Consider the following 23,437-nt stretch of genomic DNA (forward strand, 5'->3'; position numbering starts at 1 on the left):
AGATTTTAACCGGCAAGATTTGAACACAAAAACGTTCTTCCATGTTGCAATTTTGCATTCTTGCTGTTACAGATTGCAATCTATTATTAGCAAAGTGAGGGTAATCTTTTTGGATCCACGTGACCGTATATCCCATTCAGAAAGTTTTGGCAAGATTTGGACACCATTGGTGAGATCTTAACAGGCAAGATTTGAACCCGAAAACGTTCTTCCATGTTGCAATTTGCATTCTTGCTGTTAGAGATTGCAATCTATTATTAACAAGGCGAGGGTAATCTTTCTGGATCCACGTGGTTATGTATCCCATCCAGAAAGTTTTGACAGGATTTGGACACCATTAGTGAGATTTGAACAGGCAAGATTTGAACACAAAAGCCTTCTTCTATGTTGCAATTTGCATTCTTGCTGTTACAGATTGCAATCTATTATTAGCAAAGTGAGGGTAATCTTTTTGGATCCACGTGACCGTGTATCCTATCCAGAAAGTTTTGACAGGATTCGAACACCATTGGTTACACGAAAGCATTCCTCCACGTTGCGATTTGCATTCTAGCTGTTAGAGATTGCGATCTATTATTAGCAAGGTGGGTGCAATCTCGCGATCACGTATCCCATCCAGAAAGTTTTAACACGATTCGAACATCAAACGGATACACGAAAACGTTCTTCCACGTTGCGATTCTCGTTATTGTCGTTACAGATCACCGAATAATTGACAAAAGAATTTTCACCATTCCCCACTTCTCGCCCAACGCGATATTTAGATCGCGTTTCCTGTGACCGCGTTTCCCATGAACGTCGGGTTCGTTTCGAATTAACCGCAGCCCCTTTTTAACGCACGAATTTACAATAGAAGCCACGGGACCGTCTTCAGTCACCCTCAATTAACTCAATTGAATTTTCTCATCAAGGGGCTTTAATGAACTTAAGTACTTTGTTTAGCAGTGGCAAAGGTTAAGCTCGCAGCCGCGTCCCGGTGTACGCAACAATGGTTCAATGATTCCGATGCGAAATCCAACGCGATGAAATTGCATCGTCGATCCGCGAACATATTCGTACGAAACTCCCGACCCAACGATATCTCGATATTCGAACATCGTTGCGAGACCGTGGGACGACAATTCCGCGTCCGCGGAAGGAAAATAATAACCCCGAGTAACCTTCGACGGTGATTAGTGAGTTCCATTATCCGATATTCACTAACAATTTTAACACGGTCGCTAATGAAATTATTACTCCCGTCTGAAAAGTGTCCGCGCGTCGATTTAACAATTATCAAAAGCCGTATAACGAGCGTTAACCGAGCGCTTCGGTTCGCGATCGCGTGCGCATTAAAATCGACGCTCGCGGTTCGCTCGTTTCGTCGAACACGGGGACAAATCGCGCTCGCGGAACGCGCAACTTATTCCGCGTCGCGTGGAAAATCGCCGATGACGTTAATGCGCTTATTACATCGTTAGCGGTGCATCAATCGTTCCACGTGAAAGAGAGAGAGAGAGAGAAGGGATGTCGGAGTGCATCCGAGCGATGCACTTTTTAATTAACCGGTCGTTGGTATCCAACGTGGGCAAATGCCCGTGGCAGGAGGTCGATCGCGCTTGGGACCGGAAGTCGGAACCATTACGACCGATTTCGAGAGAGTGTACGGTTATCTGGCGCAATTACATCGTGGCCTGCATGAAGGCATCGTTACGAAACACGACCTTTTCCGTGGCGGGATTTTACATGAAATCGTTCGCGAAATTCTTCGCTCTCTCTCTCCCACGTTCGTGACTACGATAAATCTCGACGGCCGCCTCCACGAGGAAGGTTCAAGTTTGTCGTGGAATCTATGCATTCCGCTCGAGCCGCGCGATTAACACGAAAGCGGGAACGACCACGTCGCCGGAGTAGAATTCTCAACAAATTGTTTTCAGCCGCGACTCGCCGTCTCTCGATTACGCGGGAAACTTGTCCGCTCGGTGATAGTCGGTGTTACTCGTATCCGCGAGTGGTACTCGAATTTCTCTGCCCCCTTCGCGAGGAATTCACCACGGTCCCGCCAACGTGGAAATAAATTTCTTTCGGTGGTCGAAACACTTACACGGTCGCGTTTTCACAAATTTATTCGCCAGAACGGTTTCCACGAAATAATTTTAACGCGATGTCGTCGGACCGGTTGGGTATTTTGTAGAAGAACCGAGGCGATGAAACTCTAGCTTTGTAAATTTAATAAAATTTCATAAATCGTAGAAACAGGACAGAGTATCCAATAATGAAGAACGATGTAGCTTTGTTTTCGGTTTGCTCGCGACACGAATGATATCGGGCAATAATGATCTTCCGCCATTGTGTCGAGCACCGTCCCGGTAAGGTAGAGATAATTATCTATACGGGGTAGTGTAATTTAACACTATTTTCGGTCGACGTCGAGTACTTTATTTGTCGGAGCGCATCGATCCGATACCGCGAGTCTCTCGTTCGATGCCGTTTCGGAAGAGTCGTTAGAATTCCACGTAAATGGGATACCCTGTATTCGCATGGTTGTGTAATCGGCCTTACGGATAAACGGATACACACACTCACGTGAGTGCATTCGCAAGCAGGGAGGTTCGTATCACAAAACGGCCAAGTGAAAGGATAGGCACGAGTTCATCTTGTGTCTCAACCTCCCGAGCAGCCTTCTCGGATACATCCTTTCGTGCTGCAAGTGCGTCAGCTATTCGCATAAAACAACAGTTAATTCAACGCGCGTTCGTTTCGCTGACAAACGATGCAGTTACATCCAGTATTTTATAATAAAACCGACGCGATTATTTATAACCGTTTTACGAGGACAGGGAAGACCCATTCGGGGAAATATTGCGCCGGTAAATTTCGCAAAAGGAAAAATATCGAACTTATGTACCTACTCGCGATCTACTAACTCCGTTCGATAAACCGGATACCTTCGTTTCGCGAGAGATACGCTCCGTGTTCTCCTCGATCACCTTTCGTGTAATCTCGCTACGAAAACACTGCTTTCTTCCCCACTTCTCGTCGGGACACGCTTTTAATATTACCGTTCTGTTTCTACTTTCTCTGTTTATTCTTCTGGTCGGAGCTGCACAGTCGAACGCCTCGATTCGCGAAGGTGTATCATTTCCATAAATAACGCAATTTCGCGTAGTGAAAAGAAGAGCATTATGCAACGTCACGCTGCCGGCCCGGAGCGTACGCGGAATAGTAATTCCGAACGCGTCGATGGAACGCGAGGAGAACATCTTGAAGGAGTGCGGAACATCTGTTTGCAACGATGTTGAATCGCCGCTGGCTTCGACGAAAGGAGAGAACGAACGAAAGAAAGAAAGAAGGAAGGAAGGAAGGAAGGAAAGAAAGAAAAAGGAACACCGCTTTCAAACTGCGACTGGTCGTGCAGTTCGAAATAGCGTCGTGCCAAAATCTCGGTGCACGGCTTGCACGGCCGAAAGATGCACCTGCATCGGGCTGCATCTTTCGCCGATCACCGGCCAGATGTGCCCCACACCCGTGTTAAACTCGGATGCATATTTCTGGCTGGCCAACGGAGATCCTTTGGGATACGTTCAACCTCTATTTAGAGCGAATTTCGGAACGATTTATGCGCCAAATCATTTTACAGAATGGATCTCCACTCGTTGTGGATCGAGATCTATTATCGTTGTACTATATTTATCGATATAATTCGACGTTCGCGAGTACTGTTACTTTACACCGATCGGGTTTAATTATTTATCATTAACGACGGTGAATCGATAATGCATCGATGCATCGATGTCGCGATATTAATTACGGTCGCGTTAATATATCGAATCTGTCGCACAGACGTATCGATAACGCGGTATCGATACATCGATGTCACACTCTCGATATTTCAATACGAAACGTTTAACGCGTACCTTTCTTTTTTCCCTTTTGCTCGCGAATCGAATATTCATCAAAAGGTACTAGTTTTTCATTCCCCCGAGTTCTCGGACTTTATTAAAACTTTTTTTTAAGGAACGCGAGACGCACTTACTCGTAATAAGCCGTAAAATTAAATATTTTACATTAATAGTCGAGTACAGTGGGTAATCTGAAAGCGATTCGAGGGGAAATAAGAATACTGTTTTCGTTAAATTTATGTTCCCCTTACGCGGGATAATTTGTACCTCGAATAACGAAAACAAATAGTCGAAGAAATCATAAAATCGATCCCAATTCCATTGCAGTTTTTGTTCATTCCCCCTCGGTGTATCTCGTATTTAAAAAACAAAGAATACTCTTTCCCTCCGTGCTTTTTCTCTACGACATCACGAGAAAGTGTTTATACGCTCGGTTCGTAAAAAGTTTAAATTGTTAGTCGAAGGCGAGTGCTCAACTCCTATCAAAATATTTGCTAACCAAGGACTACGGTGGTCGGGCAACGTGGAACTAATCTGCGATTTATTCGCGCTACGCCTACGTAATTTTCTATTTAACGGCCGCAATAGTACCGGTAACGACGATGCACCTACGATGGTCCCGTATGTAACTAAAAACCGTGGCCTTATTGTACAATTTTCAAGTGGATATTGAAACCCTCGATACGTATTAATATCCACCGGTATAAATCAAAATGCCGTACGGCCGATGTATGCGGCTTCATTAAAACGTTCATGGGCCCCGTCGGATAATTCAATGTCGCGAGACCCCGCGCGCACGTGAAATCATGGAATCATCCCAATTAATTGCGCCGTTATTTATCGCGTAATAGGATATTTTACAGCGCTCGCGTCGCTTCCCTTTCTTTCTTATTTTTTTTTTTTTCCATGGGGTTTTTATCGGCCGGCGGCGTGCGACCGGCACGATCATACCGCGTCCGACGTCTTCCGCACATGGAAACCAGAGTAACCAGTGCAGTGAGTAAAAAGCAGCAGCTGTCACTGCACGGCAGCTGCAACGCCGGTGCATCGGTGCTAGCGATGGGAATAACGTGATTCTATGTTCATTCCGTATTCACGGTGATTTCCAATTTCCCGTAAATCCACTCGTGGATCTTGGCGTTCGCGTGACGACACGCGAATTGAACTAATTTCTCGTCTCGTGGCCGAGCAACTGACACCGTCACTTCTCCACGGAGTTTCCCTCGTTTGTGAAACAATCCGTGGAAGATTCACGAAATGGGTCACTGAATTGCGTTCCGAGGATATCTATTAATTTCTCGTCTCACTTTGCTCGAAATACATTAGCCTTGGAAAGGGAAAGGTTACTCAAGGTTATCGAATCGGGGAAGAAAATTTGCTTAGTTTTAATCAGTTTTAGGTCATTTCTATGCAAAGCTTACCTAATCGAGAAAACAAATCTTTCTTTAGTTCTTTTTTTATCATTTGTAGGTAATTTTTATACAAAGCTACGTAATCGAAAAAGCAAATCTTTCTTTAGTTTTTTTTTTATCATTTGTAGGTAATTTTTATACAAAGGCTAACTAATCGAGAAAGCAAATCTTTCTTTAATTTTTTTTTAATCACTTTTAGGTAATTTTTATACAAAGGCTACCTAATCGAGAAAGAAAATCTTTCTTTCGTCTTTTTAATCATTTTTAGGTAATTTTTGTACAAAAACTACCTACTCGAAAAAGCAAATCTTTCTTTCGTCTTTTTAATCACTCTCAGGTAATTTTTATACAAAGGCTACCTAATCGAAAAAGAAAATCTTTCTTACGTTTATTTTCAATAATTTTCCCGCGATCTCCAAAGACTCGAAATCTCGATGCAGAAACTAACGGTACTTGAATTTCGTTTCGGTTTCGTCTCACGACGAATCAAAGATCCCAGAATCCCGACGATTCTAAAATTGCGCGCGATTTGAAAAACGCGACCAGTTCGACGAATCGATGCATAGAAAGGTGCGTAAAAACAAGCATCGCTAATCGGTCAGTCCCGACCGTTTCAACGTTACGGCTGTTTATCGGTCAGCGCCAGCATTCCGTGCATATGCAACTGCACACCTAAGATGGATGCGCGGAGATGAGAGAAAGTCGGGGATCCTGGCCTCGAGGTTGACTTCGAGAAAATAACCAAGTGTTCGTAGCACGTATGCACACGCGCGATCGTCGCCGATCAGGTAGGCGTGATCGTGCTGCGAGGATAATGTCAACGAATGTCTTGCCATCCCCCCCCAATCGATGTTGCTATCATTTCTTTTCAACAGAAAGGTGATTGGTGGGTTCACCGTGTCGAATAAAAGAGAACTTCGAGTACTGTCCCGGTTCTGCAGTCGATACCATTTTTAGGATAATTGTTGCAAGTCTTGGGATCTGTAGCTTCGATGTTAACTTCATCGAAGACCGTGCGAAGTGTTCTTTCGAAAATGGAACGCACTTTGGGGATGGATACTTAAAACGAGTTGATAATACGGATTTACGAGCAAGGAAGCTTTGAAATTTTTATAGACACATGGGTCATCGCGGATCACGAATAATATAACGATAATGGAAGTGAAAAGTTTCCAATCATTCGAGAATTATTTTCAATATTTTCCGCTAGTTAGATATCGTCGGTACGGTTTTGATAACAACGTCGTATTTCTTCCGGTAGATCCTACGATTCGTTTACGTTTTAACTCGGTGAGACTTTTAATAAATCCTAGACACTCTGTCTACTGGAACTAATGAATAACGCAGGTCTGCGAATGAGTTCCTCGACCTTGTTTCCCCGATTGTGGTCATTATTCTCTTCGAATGAGTCGGATGTATGTGTATCCGTTCGGGTGATGTTTAAACCGTCGCATAAAATTATCCACGATAACGTGACGAATTCGATGCAGAGATTATCGCGATAAAAAGCTCCACAGTGACTCAGAGCCCCGTCTTGCGTGGAATAATGAAGTTGGTCTTTCGTATTTGCATATTTTCCATCGAAACGAAACGTTAGACACAGAGTAGGCGAGAAACGACTCGTGGAAGCAACTCGTACACGTGGCCGCAGCTGCATGCGATAATAGGTAAATAGTCTGGGGAATGGCTGATGCATGTGTCCCCATTATTCTCCCTCGTCAATCGGATTGTTTCGAATTAATAATTCACCGTACCGGTTTACAGCGGCCTCGGCCATCCTCGATGCACACCGCGCCAACCGATATCAATGACCGGTGTAATTCAATATTCGTTAGTCCGTAATTAACGTAATCGAATACGGGGATAAGTACGATTCGACGACTTTTAATTGGGAGCTGGGAACCTTGGGATCGAATTCCAGTCGCGACTCGACGGGTAAAATGGAACTTTTCCGTTGATAATGAGTCGCTATCGTAATTGGATCGTCGTACCCTATGAAACGTACTATTATTTTCGATAAGAAAAGTGCACTCTGTTTTCGTCCGCGTGTGAATTTAAGTTCCGCGAAAGAAGAAGCGAACGAAAGATCGGACGTCGCACGGTCTTAGATACTCACGGTACAATGTAATTCTCTCGATGCAAAAACACACCGTGTCGATGTAAATATTAACATCGTGATTAACGATGAAACGTACACCGCGCAAGAACTTGTCCAGATTTCCAGGTACGTAGAAAATAAAACGACGCGAGATGTTGCAGGACTATCGCGCGAGGATAGCGCTGAAACCACGTCGCCTGTAAGTCCTTGCTAACAGCGTGGAATTTATAAATGTGGTATACCCGAGTTGTCTCGATGCGACCCCGTGGATCCATCGGGTATCTAGGATATTTTACGAAAAGATTGTACAAACCATAAACTGTCCAACGGTTGTCTTTCTGATCGTTGTTCGTCGAAAGAAAAGGAACGTCCAAACGAACACAAATCCCCCTGATTCATCGTGTACTTTTGTTACGCGAAACACATGACGCGATAGCAGGACTTTGTTCCGAAAAAGCTTGGGCAGCGAAATTACTGGAACTCGGGGCACGTGTGAATCCGTGCCAAAGGGACGCCATTACGGTCACCCGTGAGGCAGAGGCGAGCCATTGTCTCAATGGGCTCTCCTACCTGCCGTGACTAGCAATGTCCGAGATTTGTTTTTCAAATCGCGACCCTGGAATTTCCGTGGGCAACCGGTACCGTCGATCGTGAATATTTAATGGCCTTTTCTAACGACACCTTGAAATCCAAATGCGCGTTTACTTTTACCATTTATACTGGTTCGAAAACGAGACAACGAAACTGCTAGGTACGACGAGCTCGAATCGCCATTTCGTTACGCGTGAACCGCCGACGAGGGAGCTCGGACTTTCGATTTCGATCGCGCGGAAACGAAGTGTCGCACGCGTTACGGAAATCGTTTAATTTCGATACGGGAGCGTGTTGGATCGATCTACTTACCGGCCACGATGTCCCGATGTCATTCTAACGCACCGAAAGGTCAACGTTCAGGGGGGCCTGTGGATGTTCGGAACCCGAACACGAACGCCCGAACCACTTCGCGCGAGATTCACTTGGTGGAAGCAACGTGACACTAGAACAGTCCTTCGAGCACCAACGGAGAACTCGCGAGCTTCTCGGCCGTTGGATCGCGAAATTGGAAGCGCACTCGATCCTGCGTAACAAGGAGGTTCCGTGACCCTCTGCGTCGTTCACGTTGTTACCTCGTTCCGCGTACGATCGTCCCGCCTTCTCGTCGTAACGTGAAAAATAAAAACGTCACCCGTTAAACAACAACCTCGGCCCTCTCCGCGACAGAAATAATATTTCGACGTCGAACAACCATCTGCCCGGGGACCTTCCAACGAGATTCCCTTCCACGAAAGTGGACAATGGCTCTCGTGGATCGTAACAGCCACGGTGGCTCGTCTCGATCCCGTGTACCTGCCATTGAAACACCCGGAGTCGATCTTTGATCCCTTCGGTACACCCGTTGGAAGAGTCCCCGGGCCACGGATAGAGGCAAATACGGTACGAGGTACCGGGTGACAGGGAAAAGGAGACGAGCGATATCAAGGATTCGGTTACGATTCTCGAACCTTTGGATCCAACGGAGGATGCGGCGTACTCTCACGGCCCGGTACCAGCCACGAGGCGTTCGCTGTGGACACTAAATACGAGCGTGCTGGCACCAGGATCACCCGGTGCGAAGCGAGGCCGTTATCACCGCGAGGGAAACACCTCGATAGTCCGGCCGTGGTGAGCGACAGCGTAACATCGACTGCGTAGCGTACTCGATGTGTTTCCAGGTGGAAGGTGCAGTAGGCGCAACACACCGTGGCTGGCGAAACGAGCGGGGAAACTGAAGTCCCATAGGATACACGGTTAGCTCTATACACTGTGTACACCTAGATAGTTATGAAGGCAGGTGCCGGCAGACAGGTGAACGTGGCGGAACACAGGAAGTGCCAGAGACAGAGAGGCATTACAAAACCGTGGAACGGTGGGGAGAGGGCAATGGGAAAGAAGGGAAGAGCCCCAGGAAGAAAGAATGCCGTGCGACTCGAGTAGTCGCGTGCCCCCGTGCCGGCGAAATTAATATTCCTCGATAAATTCGTCGCTCCTCGGACCGCTCGAGTGGTCCAGCGATCCGAGTGGTCCGCACTTGGACTCGTTTTGGTATTACTTGCAGGTAGATACGACAAAAAAAAGAGACAATTTTAAAGGATACTTGGGCAACAATCTCCCAAACGCACCACCGAAACCGACAACGTTCGCGTACGGGTTGGACCTGTACGAGTTTGGGCCGAGTGTATATGCCCGTGCTCCGGCACCTCGCGACCCACAACCCTCGAAATGACTACTCGATCACCTGAACCGTGCGCGTCACCGTCTCTCGAACACCGACCAGGGGAAAATCCTCGTGCCCCGACCTCCCGTTCACGCCATAAACGGTCATCGAAACAGCCGTCGGTAATTCGTGGAATTGACCGCTCCAGGTAGGTAAGACGCTTGATTAGCGTCGAAACGAGCGAGACTCGAGGTTAACTAAGCGAGGCACGACGCGCGAAACGCGACTCGAATCCTTCTTCTCCTACCATCGGGTGAATTGGAGAATCGGTGGTAGTAGTAACTGGAACGTGGCTGGCGTCCACCGCGGTATCGCACGGTCCATGGAATCGTCGCGAGCTGGAAGCGGATAGGCGAGCATGGTATTCGACGAGATCGCGTTATCAATCCGCCACCCTATCTCTCGAGTTGGCCTGCCGCGCAGGGACGCACACCATCGAACGGTGCCGCGTTGTTATGCTACTTGCGAGCCGACGTTGCTACAGGAATAGCATGCGCCGCGCAGCCCCACCTAAGCGTCCCACGTGCGTGTATGCGGCACGCCATATTTCCCGTGCGCAGGAGTGCAACACCGTCCGACGAAGTCGTTGACTGGAAAACGAGCAGAGGAGAAGCACGGGGAACGGTGGCGCGAGTACACCGACATTGGGAAGCGGGGGGAACGGGGAGAGCAGGGTACTCTCCTCGTTTATTCGCACTTTTACCCGGTTCCGTTCTTAAGTGCGGCCGGAGTTTGTTTATCGGTCGCTTCTCGAGGAACGAATCGTCCGCGCACCCCCGATCCGGTACCGGAAGTTTCGATTTCAGGCGATCGTGCAACACCGTGCCTCGCCACCGATCTCCTCGATCGGATATTTTAAGAATGTCCGACGGGACACTCGGACGTTGCGTAACGTTCCCTTTCATGGTACTCGCGGCATTGCGAGGTGCCGTGGCACGAACCTTCGGAAACCAACGTCGAGATTTCGCCCGCTTCCTTTTCCGGAAGGACGTTAATCGATTTTACGTACGATGCGTGCGTGCGTTTGCCTTACACGCGTCATTTTCCAGGAATAAAAAAAAGTAACGTCGGACCGTTAAACGCATCGCTGGCACTCGGATACGTACCGTGAGCCCATCGTCGGGGATCAGGATACGTGCCAGTCCCGGAGTCCCACTTTTTACGCTCGTGGAAAATAGCGTTACAGATTTCGTTTCTTTTTTCTTTTTTTTTTTTACCAGGGTCTCCAACAGTCGATACAGTCGGCGAGAAACGCTGGTACGATACTGAATATCATTCGGATCGATTAGTCACGGTGCTTCTTGCCTCGATCAGGCGGAAAGAAAATAGCAGTAAAAATTGCATCGTGTCCGTTCGTGTTCGAAACAACGGAGCTTCCTTGTTTCGAAGTAGGAAACGAACGTTCGAATTCGAGGGAACGATACAGAGAGATGAAATACAGGGGGGGATACCACGTTGAGAATTACGAGTCACAAAGAAAGAGATTGAGGAAGCTCGAACGAGGTAGGAAATCCTAACCTACAAAAATAACCGGCAAACTGGCAACGTTAGAGCCTCCATATTTTTGTTCCGTTTGTAAATGAGCTACATTCGTTGGGAAATCAGAAATTATGCGATGCGCTGTTCGAAGGATTTACTCGCGATCGTAATGTTACGTTCGAGCTGCGTGACTTCCGGTGGAACCCGCCTTTCCTGTACCCCCATCGAGCGACTCACGAGCTCTAAGGTTTCTTTCAAACATTTCCTTCCCGTCGAAGCCACTTCATCGAGTGCCATGACAGCGTTATCTTTCGCCAGCTCGGTTCAGATGGCAGTAGAGTACAACGCGAGCTCGTGTCTGCCAGACAAAATAACCAGAACAATATTAAATTTTTTCTTCGCGTCACTTCTGTTACATTCTGTACACTTTATGGAGAACTTGGTTCACGACAGATTACTGAAACAACATCCTTCTGTAAATCGTAGAAACGTGTTTACTGTTCTATGCGATCGTTGATATTATTCTATTGTATTTGGAACACTTCGCTAAGAATTTGTCCTAGTTATCGTTGATTCAACATTTTCACGGCGGAAGAAATCATTCTCAATGTCTCGACTTCGTCTTCCGAAAGCAGAACCGCTTTCTGCACTCTGTGTGGTTTATGATTACTTAGAGAAGGATCGTGCATGGACACTCTGCTCCCATTCTTGAGGTCAGAATCATGAGAGTAATTAAAGTGCTCTAATAATCTTTCTAACAGCTCTTGAATCGTGCATCTCCTTTTTTCCCGAAATTGTTTCTCTCTCAAAGGAAACTGATTTTTCTCGCTTCCTGTTACACACTGTTGTCTTGAAGTTGCTTCTGGTCGTTCGTCGTCCGACGTTTGCGAAGCTCTGTTCACTGAAAATTGTAAGACACTAGTAACTATATTCGGTCGGATTGCTCGTTTACTTTTAATATTGGATTTTACCCAATATAATGCTGCTTTCGCTTATGGTTGACAAGAAATTTTTTAATTTGTCCTTCTTGTCGTGCCACTGATCGCTAATGAAATTTATGGAATTGTTTCTCATCCTTCGATACTTGTTGCTAATCGATGAACCCCTGTTTCTTCTTAAGGATTTGTCCAAATCGCTATCATTGTCTAGTTTGTATTGCAGAGAATTTTCTTCGCTTCCTTTCTTTTCGTTCGCAATAAAATCTTTAATTTCCATATTTCTCAAACTTGGAGTATTTTCTAATTCTTGACCTTTCACTCGAGGCACCAAACTGCGAAGTTTTGCGTGCAGTTTCTCGATTTCTTCGAGTTTCTCTAAAATATCTTTCACGTATCTTTCAGACATGATACGTTTTACAAAACACGTTACACTCTATTTTGATCAAAAAATTTGTACATTGCAGTATTTCAAGGAATTTATGTATATATGTAGCTATGAAATAATATAATAACAGATGAGCCACGTAGGAAATTGAAGTTACCGCATAAGGCTAACATATGACATAACCTATATTTCAGCAGAAAAAATAATGGACACGTTCAACGAAACACGAGAAAAATTATTTATTGAAATCCATAAAATGTAATATTTGCTAACATTTGTTGGCATCGGTAAAAATGTCAACATGTTCGAAACAAGCAAGACCAAACCGTTGTTATTGTCGAATCCATGATGAAAGAATAAGTCTAAATGACATTGCGAAAATGATAACCACTTTAAATGATAAAACCCTGCAATTGCGAAACGAGGTTAATGCATTTAATAATGACGACGGTAATGACGAGAAAAAATTGTCTAAAAAATTCGAGACCACACATCCAGGATTGTCTGCACGCTGTTATGAAAGACAGTCTGACATCGTTAGAAGTGATGTAAAATGTGATCATCGTTTGGTTCCGGAAAAATTTGAGATTTGTACAGATACATTTCATAATAATTTGGTAGGCAATTATAAAATTAAACAGGAAAAATTCGATAATGAAACATTTAAAAATATAACAGAAATAAACAATTTGCCCACAAACGAAGAGTTGCGAGTGAACGTAATATCCCAAACTCAAGTAAAAAATAATACGGATTGTAATTATATTTCTACAGATTTGCTAAAAACAAGGGAAAAGAAAATTTCCAGAGGTGCTCAGTTTGATTCAACGATAGAACGTAAACGAAAACGAAAACGAAATTTTTTTAATTGTTTTAAGACTGAACCAGAGATTAAGGAATATAAATTATTACACCAATATAAAAAAGCTAAACGCACGCCAAAGAATAATATTTGCATGTACTTTGATCTTCAAACAGAAGAAAATGATTTATTAAATAAAAAAAGAATGAAAGATGAAAATATGTTTAAAGATGTGCAACAAGCAAATAATGAGGAAAATCAAAGTTTTCTACAAGGAAGTGCATATGACGAAAAAAATTCATTCGATAAAAATGGAGTGTTTAAATCGGTTGAAATTGAATCCAAAGAGAGAAAAAAAACATTAAATCAGTTTGAGAAGTTGCAAGAAAATAATATTTTAAAAAATGAACAGTGTGAAGATAAGACAGTTCTACAAGAGAATATAGAAAACAAATGTCAAACTTTCGAGCATTTGGTAACAAATCGCATGGGCGGGGACGCAGAGTTCCGTGAGAATCGTTTAATTTCGGACTTGAACAATAAAATACGAAATATTAATTTATATAAGAACGTAAAATTCGACGTAAAGAATGTGAAAAAAAGATTGGATATTTGCATATCTGCACTGAATGGAATAATCGAAGATATTTCCTTAATCTTCCCAGATTCAGATACCTTGAAAGAATAAAAACATTGAAATACTTCGGTAACAAGTGTTTTAAATATTAAAAGATAAAATTTTCTGATTTTAACCAAACGATAATATTGACAAATTTATTAGGTAGAAAAAAAAGATCGAACTGTGATTAATATCCCCCATTATTTTTGTGAAATATTGACATTTTTTCTAACAAATTTTGTACACGAAACCATTATTTTAAGTAAACTATAGTAGGGAATTTCGCCGTATGGATAATGCAGGTGTAATCGCGTGTGCATGCAACAGAGACTATGATCGTTAATACAAATGCACATTACCCGGTGCAATTGAATCAAAATCTCAAGATGCATGAGCGATTAATGTTCAGTGAGTCCTACGGGAGGGAGAAAGACAGATTTTTCGTCAAATCGAAAGGTAACAACCTTCTGATGTATTAAATGTCACTAGTGCACCTAACCTATTGTTTATTTTGTCCTGAAGACGAGCAATCGATAACCGAAGTGTTGTCAGACACGACCAGGACAAAGTCGTTTTATTCTTATTTCGTATCGATTGCGAAAGAGGTATTTTTACCTCAAGGATATCCCGACAGTGTTCATCCTGATTATACTCTCTATCAAATATGGGACACAGTACAGGTTAGTTTATATAGGCCTTAACAGAAGTTGGGTCAAATATCATTAATATTATTATTTACAAATGTCATTATAATATTTTGTGTTTTGTTTTAGGCATTTGCAAGTACCATATTAGGTACTCTTACAACACATTCCATTATGCAAGGGGTAGGTGTTGGCGAAGCTGCAGCGACTCCACTGGCAGCAGCAATAACATGGATATTGAAAGATGGAACTGGAATGGTCGGTCGTATTGTTTTTGCATGGTGGAATGGGTAAATGAAATCATACACCAGAGCTTGATAGTCCTATTTAATTTAAATAAAAACAAAGTTCGTTTTTAATTCATTAGGGCAGATTTAGACGGACAGTGTAAAAAGTGGAGACTTTTTGCAGACATTTTAAATAATTTAGCAATGGGTATAGAATTACTCTTACCTTATTTCTCTTCCCATTCACTTGTAATATTGTGCATTTCAACAGCAATGAAATCAATTGTTGGCGTTGCTGGTGGAGCAACAAAAGCAGCGCTTACACAGCATCAGGTACGCAAAGCCTGAAAATAAATTTATTTATTATTCATTCGATCCTTTTTTATTACATGGAATACTCATTTTCATTGCAGGCACTGCAGAATAATGTGGCAGATGTTTCAATCAAAGATGGAAGTCAAGAGACATGTGTAAATTTAGTAGCATCTTTAGTAGGAATTTTAATACTCTCTATCATTCACAATAGCCGGTAAATATTTAGTTACATGTATTTATTATCACCAACAATGATAATATCTAATCTTATATTAAATGCGGTAATAGTATTGTTGATGAACCTATGGCATATATAATCTGCATGTAGATACATAATGGAACTCTATCTCTTTCTGATGGTAGTACATCTATATGCAAATTACTCGGCTGTGAAAGCACTACGTTTAAATTCTTTAAATGAAGATCGTTTTGCTTTAATAATAAAAAGTTATTTTACAAACGAAGTCATTCCTGAACCTGAGGAAGTTAACAAAAACGAATCAGTGTTGTTGCTCACAAAACCTAGTAAGATCATTTGGTTTTAACTTTATATTGCAAGTAGATAATTATAAATTGTTGCCTTCACTAATTGGTTTTTCTTTTCAGCTATAAGTATATGTGGGTTTAATATAAAGATGGGTGTTTCTCTAGCCAGTCTTATAAAAAAAGACATAATTCCAGCAAGTGACACCGAACTCTCGTTAAAACTCTTTTTAGATAGGAAATATTTGATTTCTATCGATGTACAGAATAGAACTATTTTTATATGCCTTAAAAAAGATGCGCAACCGTATGATGTCTTGGAAGCATATTTTCATGCTTGCCTTTGTGGATTATTCATTTGTATGTCTTTGAAAGTGCCACTTGTAAGTAAAATATGTCAATTTATATTTGTGTTCATTTTAAAGATATTGTATTTTTACAGGATCTTTTCGTAAAACCCGAAGTAAGCGATCTATCGTATCCCTTAATGCGTCTTTATGTACTTCATAAAAAGTATTCTAATTCCAACAATGGCGTGCAATCGTCAAAAGCTATAGAAAGCATTTATGCTACTAACTTATTAATTTCTGGCGAATACAAAGCATTTATTAGTGGCCTTGAAAGTAAAGGTAAGTAATTCTACTTTTATCGGATAATAATTTTGTACTTTTTTTTATTTATACAGATATTTCTTCTAGGATGGATTACCGAAACTAATCTGTTACCAGTGGCAGCTTGGAGATTTTTATAAAAATCATAAAATGGTAAAAACAAAATACGAACATGAAACAAAATATTGTTGCTCTTTTCTTGATATTATTTACCTTGATAAAATTGTATAATTGTTGATTATTTAAGTGATTTCATTTGCATATCTTGTGATTATTTGTTGGCAATGAGATAAATTATTTATAAATATTTTTTTACAAATTTTTATCACAGGTGATTATAGCAGAGTAAAACTGATATGGAAACCAGTTTATTTCCAATAATTTATAAAAATATAACACGCCTTTAACCTGTACAAAATTTGTGAGAGAAGTTGAACTAAGACTCCTGTTCTTGTTTAGGGCCAGTTTGTGATAAATGTTTTACTATGTCCACCCAGTCCCATCCTCGTGGTCTTTCACCCTTTCCATCTGCTTTATTCCATTGCCTACGCTTTTGGGCTTTACTCAGATGTTCCTTCTTCGGCTTCTTTGTTGCATCTTCGGACTTCAAATAATTCATTGGATCATTTTCGTGCACCTCGAATTAAATCTAGTATTAAATATAGTTATTTCTTACCTGTTGCTTTTCTTCTGTTAGTTTAAGCTGACTAGTTTGCGAATTTATTTCAGCAACAGAGTCTGGTTGTACAGACACTAGTTTCACATAATGTTCTTGGACAGATTGAAATAACGTATAAGTCATGGCACTTCCTAACCATTGATCTGCTTCTGCTTCCACGAGTTTCACCACATTGTCTTTTACCTCTTGTACACTGTATTCCAATCATTCACCTTTAATGAAAGCAACAGAATGCAAGAATAGTCAAAGGACAGCATAGTTGGACTTACATATCCTTGTTGTAAAATGTGTTCATATTAATAGTAGGCCTCTCCGATGGATATGTTGGGCCCCATGATATTTCCAATAAAAACGATTTCAAAGTGTTATCTTCCCCAAACTGTACATAAAATCAATGTTACATATACATGTATAATCTAACTTAAATATCGTAGAACCTAAATAAATATGAAGATTTAATCCTAATTGACGTTAGTTATCGGTGTACTTTACAGTTTGGACAACAGTTTGAATATTTTGGTAAAGTTTTTAATATCATTCTGAACAGACCTTGTATTGGAAGGTAGTAGGTGTCAACTGTTTAAAAGCTGGATCTCCATCGTATATTGAAAGAAGTACTTCTCTTTCCTCTTCCTGAAGTTCGGCATCGCTCATTTCCTTTTGTGAAATGTTGATAATCTAATTTTCTTTACATGCGCACCGTTCATGCGTTATGTTGAGGTTAGAAAAACAGGTAGATGCAGTTGGAAGTACGATTGTGCTGCCTCTATCTCGTCATGCGCGGTATTTTTTAACATTTTGAACGCTTATAAGAGCTAGACTTAAATCAAAATTCACATAAAATACAAAAACTTGAAATTAAAAATTTTTTAGATAATGAAATTCATAGTTTATTATATATACTTGTGTAAACTAATAAATAATAGTTTAATCTATGGATCGATTATCTATAGAACAATGAAAATACAGCAACGCTATAAAAGGTAAAACGCTGAACTTTGTAGAGAAATAGTTTCGGTTCTTGACAATAGATGGCGCAACTAGGTTTATTTATGTAGCGTTTGAAATATTTTTATTGTGGCAAACAGCGAAAATGAAATTTACATGAAAGAAGAAGGAGCGTTCGTCCCGGATTTGCTAGTGGAGTCATCGGTAACGCATTTTTAGTAAACTCTTGCCTTAAACCTTTCATCCTATAGATACGAATCAACTGCTGATCAATATTCAGTGAGAAACAATAATCGATTACGATTTCCTTGTATAGACCGACAAGAAAGGTCGCTACAATTGGTAGCTAATCAATAGTCAATTTATCGGATGCTCGAATGAAATATAGGATAGACGTTTCATCTTACAGGAGGTGGTGCACGGACGAGATATCGAATACACGTTTTATCTTACGACAGTTGGTGTCGTACGATCTGAAATATCGACCTCGTAAAATATCAGTGGTTACTGAGCGACCTCTTCGTTTAAGAACGGTGATTCTCGGAACTATTTTCGATTGAACCACCGAAGTCGAACAAGGTAGTAAACGTACAAAACTCGTCCCTGCGTATCGTTTTTGATTCCATCAAACCTATCCAGTCTTGGAGAATATCGTAACAATCTCCATTCGTTTTTACAGCTTGATGCGACAACAGATGGAGTTTGGAACATTTCACCACCGCGAAATTAAGAATATTTTCAAAGTCACAGCTGTTCTAACTGCTACAACTTCAACTTCGGTCTCTCTTTCTTTGTCTTGTAATTCAGAAAGGAAGTCCGCAAGAAAGGAAACAGAGGTAGCTACTGGTCACACTTGGAACAACACTGAGCGTAAGAGACAGCAGAATTCGACGAAAGTGTTCGCGTTGAATTCGTCGAGTTTTCGGTCCAGTGAAACGGTGCAAAACGCACACGGGTAAAAGAAGTTTGAAAATTCAGTCGGCGAAAGAACAGAAACGAGGTTATGGTATCGGTGGCATCAGTAAGTTATCATACGTAGAGATACAGACATTTCCCGCGATATCAGTGCGCCGCACGAGGAAACGTACAGACCTGTCTGCTTGGCCGTATGCCATCGTGGTGAATACCGCGATGTTATAGCGTGTTCGAGAGAGAAATGAAGCGAAAAGCGGATAGCGAAAGAGCGACGGGGAAAACTCGTGGGAGGGAAAAAAAAGAAAAAAAAAAAAACGGAGTACACAGTAGCCGAGTAGCGAGCCGCGGATTAATGCGAGTTTCCACTCGGCGTACCCCAGCCCCGCATTTACACGAACATCAGTTCCTGACCCCGTTTTGTGTTTCGTTTAAATTTCCCTCATCGCGGTACGGTGTATCGGGAATCGAAGAATGCGCCAGCTGTAACGACGCATCATCGGCTTCTTGTCGAAGAAATTTTTCATTCTCGTTTCGCGGGCGATTCGTCATCGATACCGATAACGTTCTTCTTTTCGAATCTCGAGCGATAAAAGTGTCTCGAAAGAAGTCACGAAAGACACCATCGTTGATATTTCTTCACGGTTGGAACGATTCTAACCTTAATGCTCTTTTAATATTTTTCAACCAAGATTCCATTTTCGAATCGTAGATGGCGTTGATTTAAATCGCAGGATCGAGCGGTACCGGTGGTGCTATCTCGGAGGTATCGTCATTGAGGAAACTAAAAGAAGAGGTATCAACTTCTTCGAAGAGTTATAAAACTGTCATTGAAACGAGCCATGAAAGATTCAATGTCCGATATTGGGAACAGTATTGACAGTAATAAACGAGAGGATGATTTGAAAAACAACTTTTCGTAATTTTCAGAAACTTGGTACGACCTCGGTTAACAATATTCAATCGAAAGTTTACGCAGCGCACGTATAAAAATTCTTGCATATTTTCAGGTACAAAATGGCGACCGAGATTCAATTCTTACGTTCGCGTTCCACAAAATTCAATCGGTTCAAGGGAGGTTCGAGCAAGCAAGAAAATATTTATTTAAAACCGTACGTTACCCGTTTGTAAAAATGTACATTTTTAGGTTCAAAATGGCGACGAGGATTCAACGTCCTCCCTTGCCTTGTTCAAGGAAATTTCGAGCAGGCAAGAAAATATTTATTTAAAATTGTATGTTACCCGTTTGTAAAAATGTACATTTTTAGGTTCAAAATGGCGACGAGGATTCAACGTCCTCCCTTGCCTTATTCAAGGAAATTTCGAGCAGGCAAGAAAATATTTATTTAAAACCGTACGTTACCCGTTTGTCAAATGTACATTTTTAGGTTCAAAATGGCGACGAGGACTCAACGTCCTCCCTTTCCTTGTTCAAGGAAATTTCGAGCAGGCAAGAAAATATTTATTTAAAATTGTATGTTACCCGTTTGTAAAAATGTATAATACATTTTTAGGTTCAAAATGGCGACGAGGATTCAACGTCCTCCCTTGCCTTATTCAAGGAAATTTCGAGCAGGCAAGAAAATATTTATTTAAAACCGTACGTTACCCGTTTGTCAAATGTACATTTTTAGGTTCAAAATGGCGACGAGGACTCAACGTCCTCCCTTGCCTCGTTCAAGGAAATTTCGAGCAGGCAAGAAAATATTTATTTAAAACCGTATATTACCCGTATGTAAAAATCACTGTACATTTTTAGGTTCGAAATGTCCTGGAGGATTCAAGGTCCTCCCTTGGCGAGTTCCTCGGGTCCCGTTCAACACGGTCGAGTGATCCTGTTACCGAGAACTCAGTGGGTGATAACGTGAGATCTACGGTCTGTTACTTAAGCAGATCGATGGCCGATCGGTCGGGACAAACGAGCTCGAATCGGTGAACGCGCGCGGGACACGTGGCGTGCGTAAGTCACGCCAGCCCACCCTGAGTCCACCGCAAAGGCGGCTTCGTCGAATTCGTCGGCGATTCCGTGAAATCCCCGGGATTATATTGCTCCGGCGCACCTGTATTTCGCAGTAGACGCGTGCACGGGACGATCCTCTTCTACGAATTCGGTCCGCACGACGTCCAACGTTGGACGAAACGCTCGGACCTGTCTCCATTAATTCATCGCGACCGTGCACGCACGTTTCGTGAGCCGATTTTTCGTTTAACCCTTCCATCGGCTGGTCGTTCGTGCGATGCCCCGGACCCTTTGTCGGCGTGGAACACTCGTTGGAAAAGCATTAAACTGTTGCGCATCGTTCGGCGAAAATGGAACACGATTCGGTGGGGTATTGATATAATTATGGTACACCCTGGAAAACATGTGGGCTCGGTCTCCCCTTTATGGACCCGGTGTTTTAATAATTTGTCTCCCGGGCGTGGAAGACGCACCGTTGAATACGCTTTGCCGAGGTTGTAACGTACGGAAGAAAATAAAACTACGAGTTAGTTGACAGTAGTTTATCAAACACCGTACGGAGGATCTTGCCATGGACGCGGCTACCTCGAGTCGATTATCAAGAGCGAGCAAAATGTCGAGCAGAGACCTTGCGCGCGAAACTTCCCTCGAACATTTCGACCGGTGAGAGTTATTGAAAATTAAAAATTAAAGAGTCGGGAGACGACGATAATGGCGTAGTTCGGTTCGAACGAGAGGTTTACGGAATAATAAAAGGATCCAAATTATCAGCAAGGAAGCTTACGTCTCTGCGTAATCTCAAGAAGATATTTTCGTAGCGTCCAAGACCGAGATTAAACGATCGGATACAGAGTACACGTGGACTGATACGATCCAATGCGATCGATCCTATCCGTCATCCCCTTCGATGGAAATAACCTTCTCGTAAATTCTCTCCGTCGAGCTCTACACCCAGAATAGTAATTGTTCGAGTAATTAAATTCCACAAGTAATTGTAGAATCGCATTTGGGATTTTCAAACGAAATCGTTCGAACGGTGACGTTCGTTTCGAAAGTAAATCGTGAGGGGTTGGAGAAGTAAACGATCGAAAAATTCACGTTACAGATTCGCTCGCGATCGGACACCATCCACGTCGATCTGTCTACCTAAAATCCGAAACAACGACAAGAACAGGAACAGCTGTAGGCGCCGCGGTGTCGCGAGTGCATCGATCACAAAGAGTCGCCTAGGTGCCCCGTGATTCAGAGCAGCGGTTACCTCCCTCGGGTTGTAAGTGCCTCTACGTGGCCCCTCTCTAGCTCGAGCACGAGGAGCCTCATGAAACATGGATCGTGAGTCGCTCTGGAAGAAGCTGCGGGAAAGAAGCTGACCGCCTGCCGCGCGCTCACCGATCGTCACCGATAGCGATGGGACCAATACCCTCGCGCACCTTTACCGATACTCTCGCCACGATCCCTTCCGCGGGAGCCTCGCCCATCCCTCGATCGTACGTCGTGCTCCGTCCAAATCACCGTAAATCATTTATCCGTTGATCGATGCACCGACGTCGTCCAGAACGGATGCATCTGTCCGATGGAGGGAATTCAGGACGCAACTGGATGGTTCGGGGGAACTCGAGGCGTCGAGGTGCGTCGATGTGGGATAGACCGAGTACCGCACGAAGGATTCGGGGTTACGTGAACGAGAGGATCGGAATCGAAGAGCTTCGGGCTACTCGGTATCACGGAAAACGTTGTCAGAAGGTAACCGAAGGGATACGAGGATTTGGGGGTTTGGAAGGACAGGTATGCACGGAGAGACGGATACCTGGAAATTTAGATACGTGTTTCTTCGAAGGTACACAGAGAACCTCGAGGTACGGGACATCGTTGGAAGAGGTTGAGACGAACCGTGGAGACGAACCTTGTCATTCGAAAACGAGAGGGCAAACCACCAAGAGACGTTTTCAAGTATCACCATATTCAAGGTGTTTCAACGATGACAGTCCAGGGGTAGCAAGTTCAAGAAACTGTTCGAAGGAGTCGAAGGGTTCCCGGTGATTCCGCGATCGGTCCCATCGCTAATCACCCGATGTGACTAGTCCGTGGTTGCTGGTCTTCGGCCGGGAACGGGAAGCAAGAAAAGCTTCCTGGCGCTGTACGATTCACGGAAATTAGTGCCACCGCGATGCTTGGCCTGAACATTACTCCGTACGCCGATATGCATTATGCAAAACCGGGAACTACCGCGTCGTAATTGTATCGTTTTGATAAGTAAGCTCGCGCGAGAACCACGCCGGTGTTCTGGCTCCCCGCTTCTCTCTTCTCTTTGCCCACTTCGCCACCGATGTTTCTTCTTTTCTTGCGATTACCGTTCACGATAATTGTACAGGGCGTTGCACGAACACACGTCGACACAAACGACGAATTACGTATCGAAGGAATTATCCGTAAACGTAGATCGCGGATACGCGGCCTTTTAGTTATGGGTGATTAAGTATAGATCGAAGAGGCTAGAAGACGATACGAAAGACACGATCGAAGGTTTCCGGACGTTTCGTTATTCCGTGGTGATAAGTAGTTGTAAGGATAATTGTACCGTTAAGTGTGGAACAATTTTAGGTGTAAAAAACGATCGTGTTTTAAAAAGGAAAAACACGGTCGAGAGTTTGACCTATCTTGAGTCAACGAAACGATTATGTAAACGAATGCCAAGATGGCGGTCTCGAGGCTCACACTCTGTTGGTCTTGAGAGACGTTTGATAGCACCTG

At 42.9% G+C, this 23,437-nt stretch overlaps 5 protein-coding genes and 2 long non-coding RNA genes across 10 annotated transcripts in view; 4 read left to right on the plus strand and 3 right to left on the minus strand.

The window, feature by feature from the left end:
- LOC143143032 (uncharacterized) overlaps positions 1 to 189 on the plus strand; it is a 2,366-nt gene extending 2,177 nt beyond the window's left edge. The window contains exon 3 of the long non-coding RNA XR_012990998.1: positions 73 to 189. This is a non-coding gene — a long non-coding RNA (uncharacterized LOC143143032). The remainder of the gene's footprint in view (positions 1 to 72) is intronic.
- The window catches only part of LOC143154860 (uncharacterized), a 14,997-nt gene extending 5,678 nt beyond the window's left edge, over positions 1 to 9,319 (minus strand). The window contains exons 1-3 of the mRNA XM_076326880.1: positions 9,274 to 9,319; positions 8,933 to 9,195; positions 8,295 to 8,582 (exon numbers count right to left, since the gene is read on the minus strand). Coding sequence (XP_076182995.1) covers positions 8,319 to 8,582; positions 8,933 to 9,195; positions 9,274 to 9,319 — 573 coding nt within the window. The 3' untranslated portion in view covers positions 8,295 to 8,318. The remainder of the gene's footprint in view (positions 1 to 8,294; positions 8,583 to 8,932; positions 9,196 to 9,273) is intronic.
- On the plus strand, positions 185 to 4,082 carry LOC143143031 (uncharacterized). Its single transcript, XM_076303869.1, has 2 exons — positions 185 to 584; positions 3,091 to 4,082. Exon 2 carries the CDS (start codon positions 3,223 to 3,225, stop codon positions 3,679 to 3,681), a length of 459 nt encoding a protein of 152 aa, XP_076159984.1. The 5' UTR covers positions 185 to 584; positions 3,091 to 3,222; the 3' UTR covers positions 3,682 to 4,082.
- A 1,425-nt stretch (positions 9,320 to 10,744) lies between the features above and the next one.
- Positions 10,745 to 12,771, minus strand: LOC143154861 (uncharacterized). Its single transcript, XM_076326881.1, has 4 exons — positions 12,700 to 12,771; positions 12,644 to 12,652; positions 12,135 to 12,534; positions 10,745 to 12,064 (listed from the first exon to the last, which is right to left on the minus strand). Exons 1-4 carry the CDS (start codon positions 12,769 to 12,771, stop codon positions 11,727 to 11,729), a joined length of 819 nt encoding a protein of 272 aa, XP_076182996.1. The 3' UTR covers positions 10,745 to 11,726.
- A 1,329-nt stretch (positions 12,772 to 14,100) lies between these two features.
- LOC143154987 (RUS family member 1) lies at positions 14,101 to 16,554 on the plus strand. The gene is made up of 9 exons (XM_076327158.1): positions 14,101 to 14,363; positions 14,430 to 14,587; positions 14,681 to 14,841; positions 14,919 to 15,111; positions 15,192 to 15,307; positions 15,422 to 15,618; positions 15,700 to 15,959; positions 16,019 to 16,205; positions 16,275 to 16,554. Exons 1-9 carry the CDS (start codon positions 14,240 to 14,242, stop codon positions 16,325 to 16,327), a joined length of 1,449 nt encoding a protein of 482 aa, XP_076183273.1. The 5' UTR covers positions 14,101 to 14,239; the 3' UTR covers positions 16,328 to 16,554.
- LOC143154990 (RWD domain-containing protein 4) lies at positions 14,621 to 17,603 on the minus strand. 4 transcript variants are annotated; one of them, XR_012994293.1, is made up of 6 exons: positions 17,416 to 17,603; positions 17,136 to 17,245; positions 16,864 to 17,059; positions 16,596 to 16,791; positions 15,005 to 15,122; positions 14,621 to 14,874 (listed from the first exon to the last, which is right to left on the minus strand). XR_012994293.1 is itself a non-coding variant. In XM_076327171.1 (5 exons), exons 1-4 carry the CDS (start codon positions 17,518 to 17,520, stop codon positions 16,624 to 16,626), a joined length of 579 nt encoding a protein of 192 aa, XP_076183286.1. In that variant the 5' UTR covers positions 17,521 to 17,603; the 3' UTR covers positions 14,920 to 15,122; positions 16,596 to 16,623. The 4 variants fall into 4 exon arrangements, 2 of the variants coding, with proteins under 2 accessions (XP_076183286.1, XP_076183285.1); XR_012994294.1 differs by having other exon boundaries at positions 16,589 to 16,791; XM_076327171.1 differs by lacking the exon at positions 14,621 to 14,874 and having other exon boundaries at positions 14,920 to 15,122.
- Positions 17,604 to 20,525: 2,922 nt separating this feature from the next.
- On the plus strand, positions 20,526 to 22,596 carry LOC143143225 (uncharacterized). The gene is made up of 3 exons (XR_012991065.1): positions 20,526 to 21,349; positions 21,792 to 22,429; positions 22,524 to 22,596. It is a non-coding gene; the product is annotated as an uncharacterized LOC143143225 (long non-coding RNA).
- The last annotated feature ends 841 nt before the right edge of the window (positions 22,597 to 23,437 follow it).

Source organism: Ptiloglossa arizonensis, chromosome 2, assembly GCF_051014685.1.
Source record: "Ptiloglossa arizonensis isolate GNS036 chromosome 2, iyPtiAriz1_principal, whole genome shotgun sequence".
Lineage (NCBI taxonomy): Eukaryota > Metazoa > Arthropoda > Insecta > Hymenoptera > Colletidae > Ptiloglossa > Ptiloglossa arizonensis.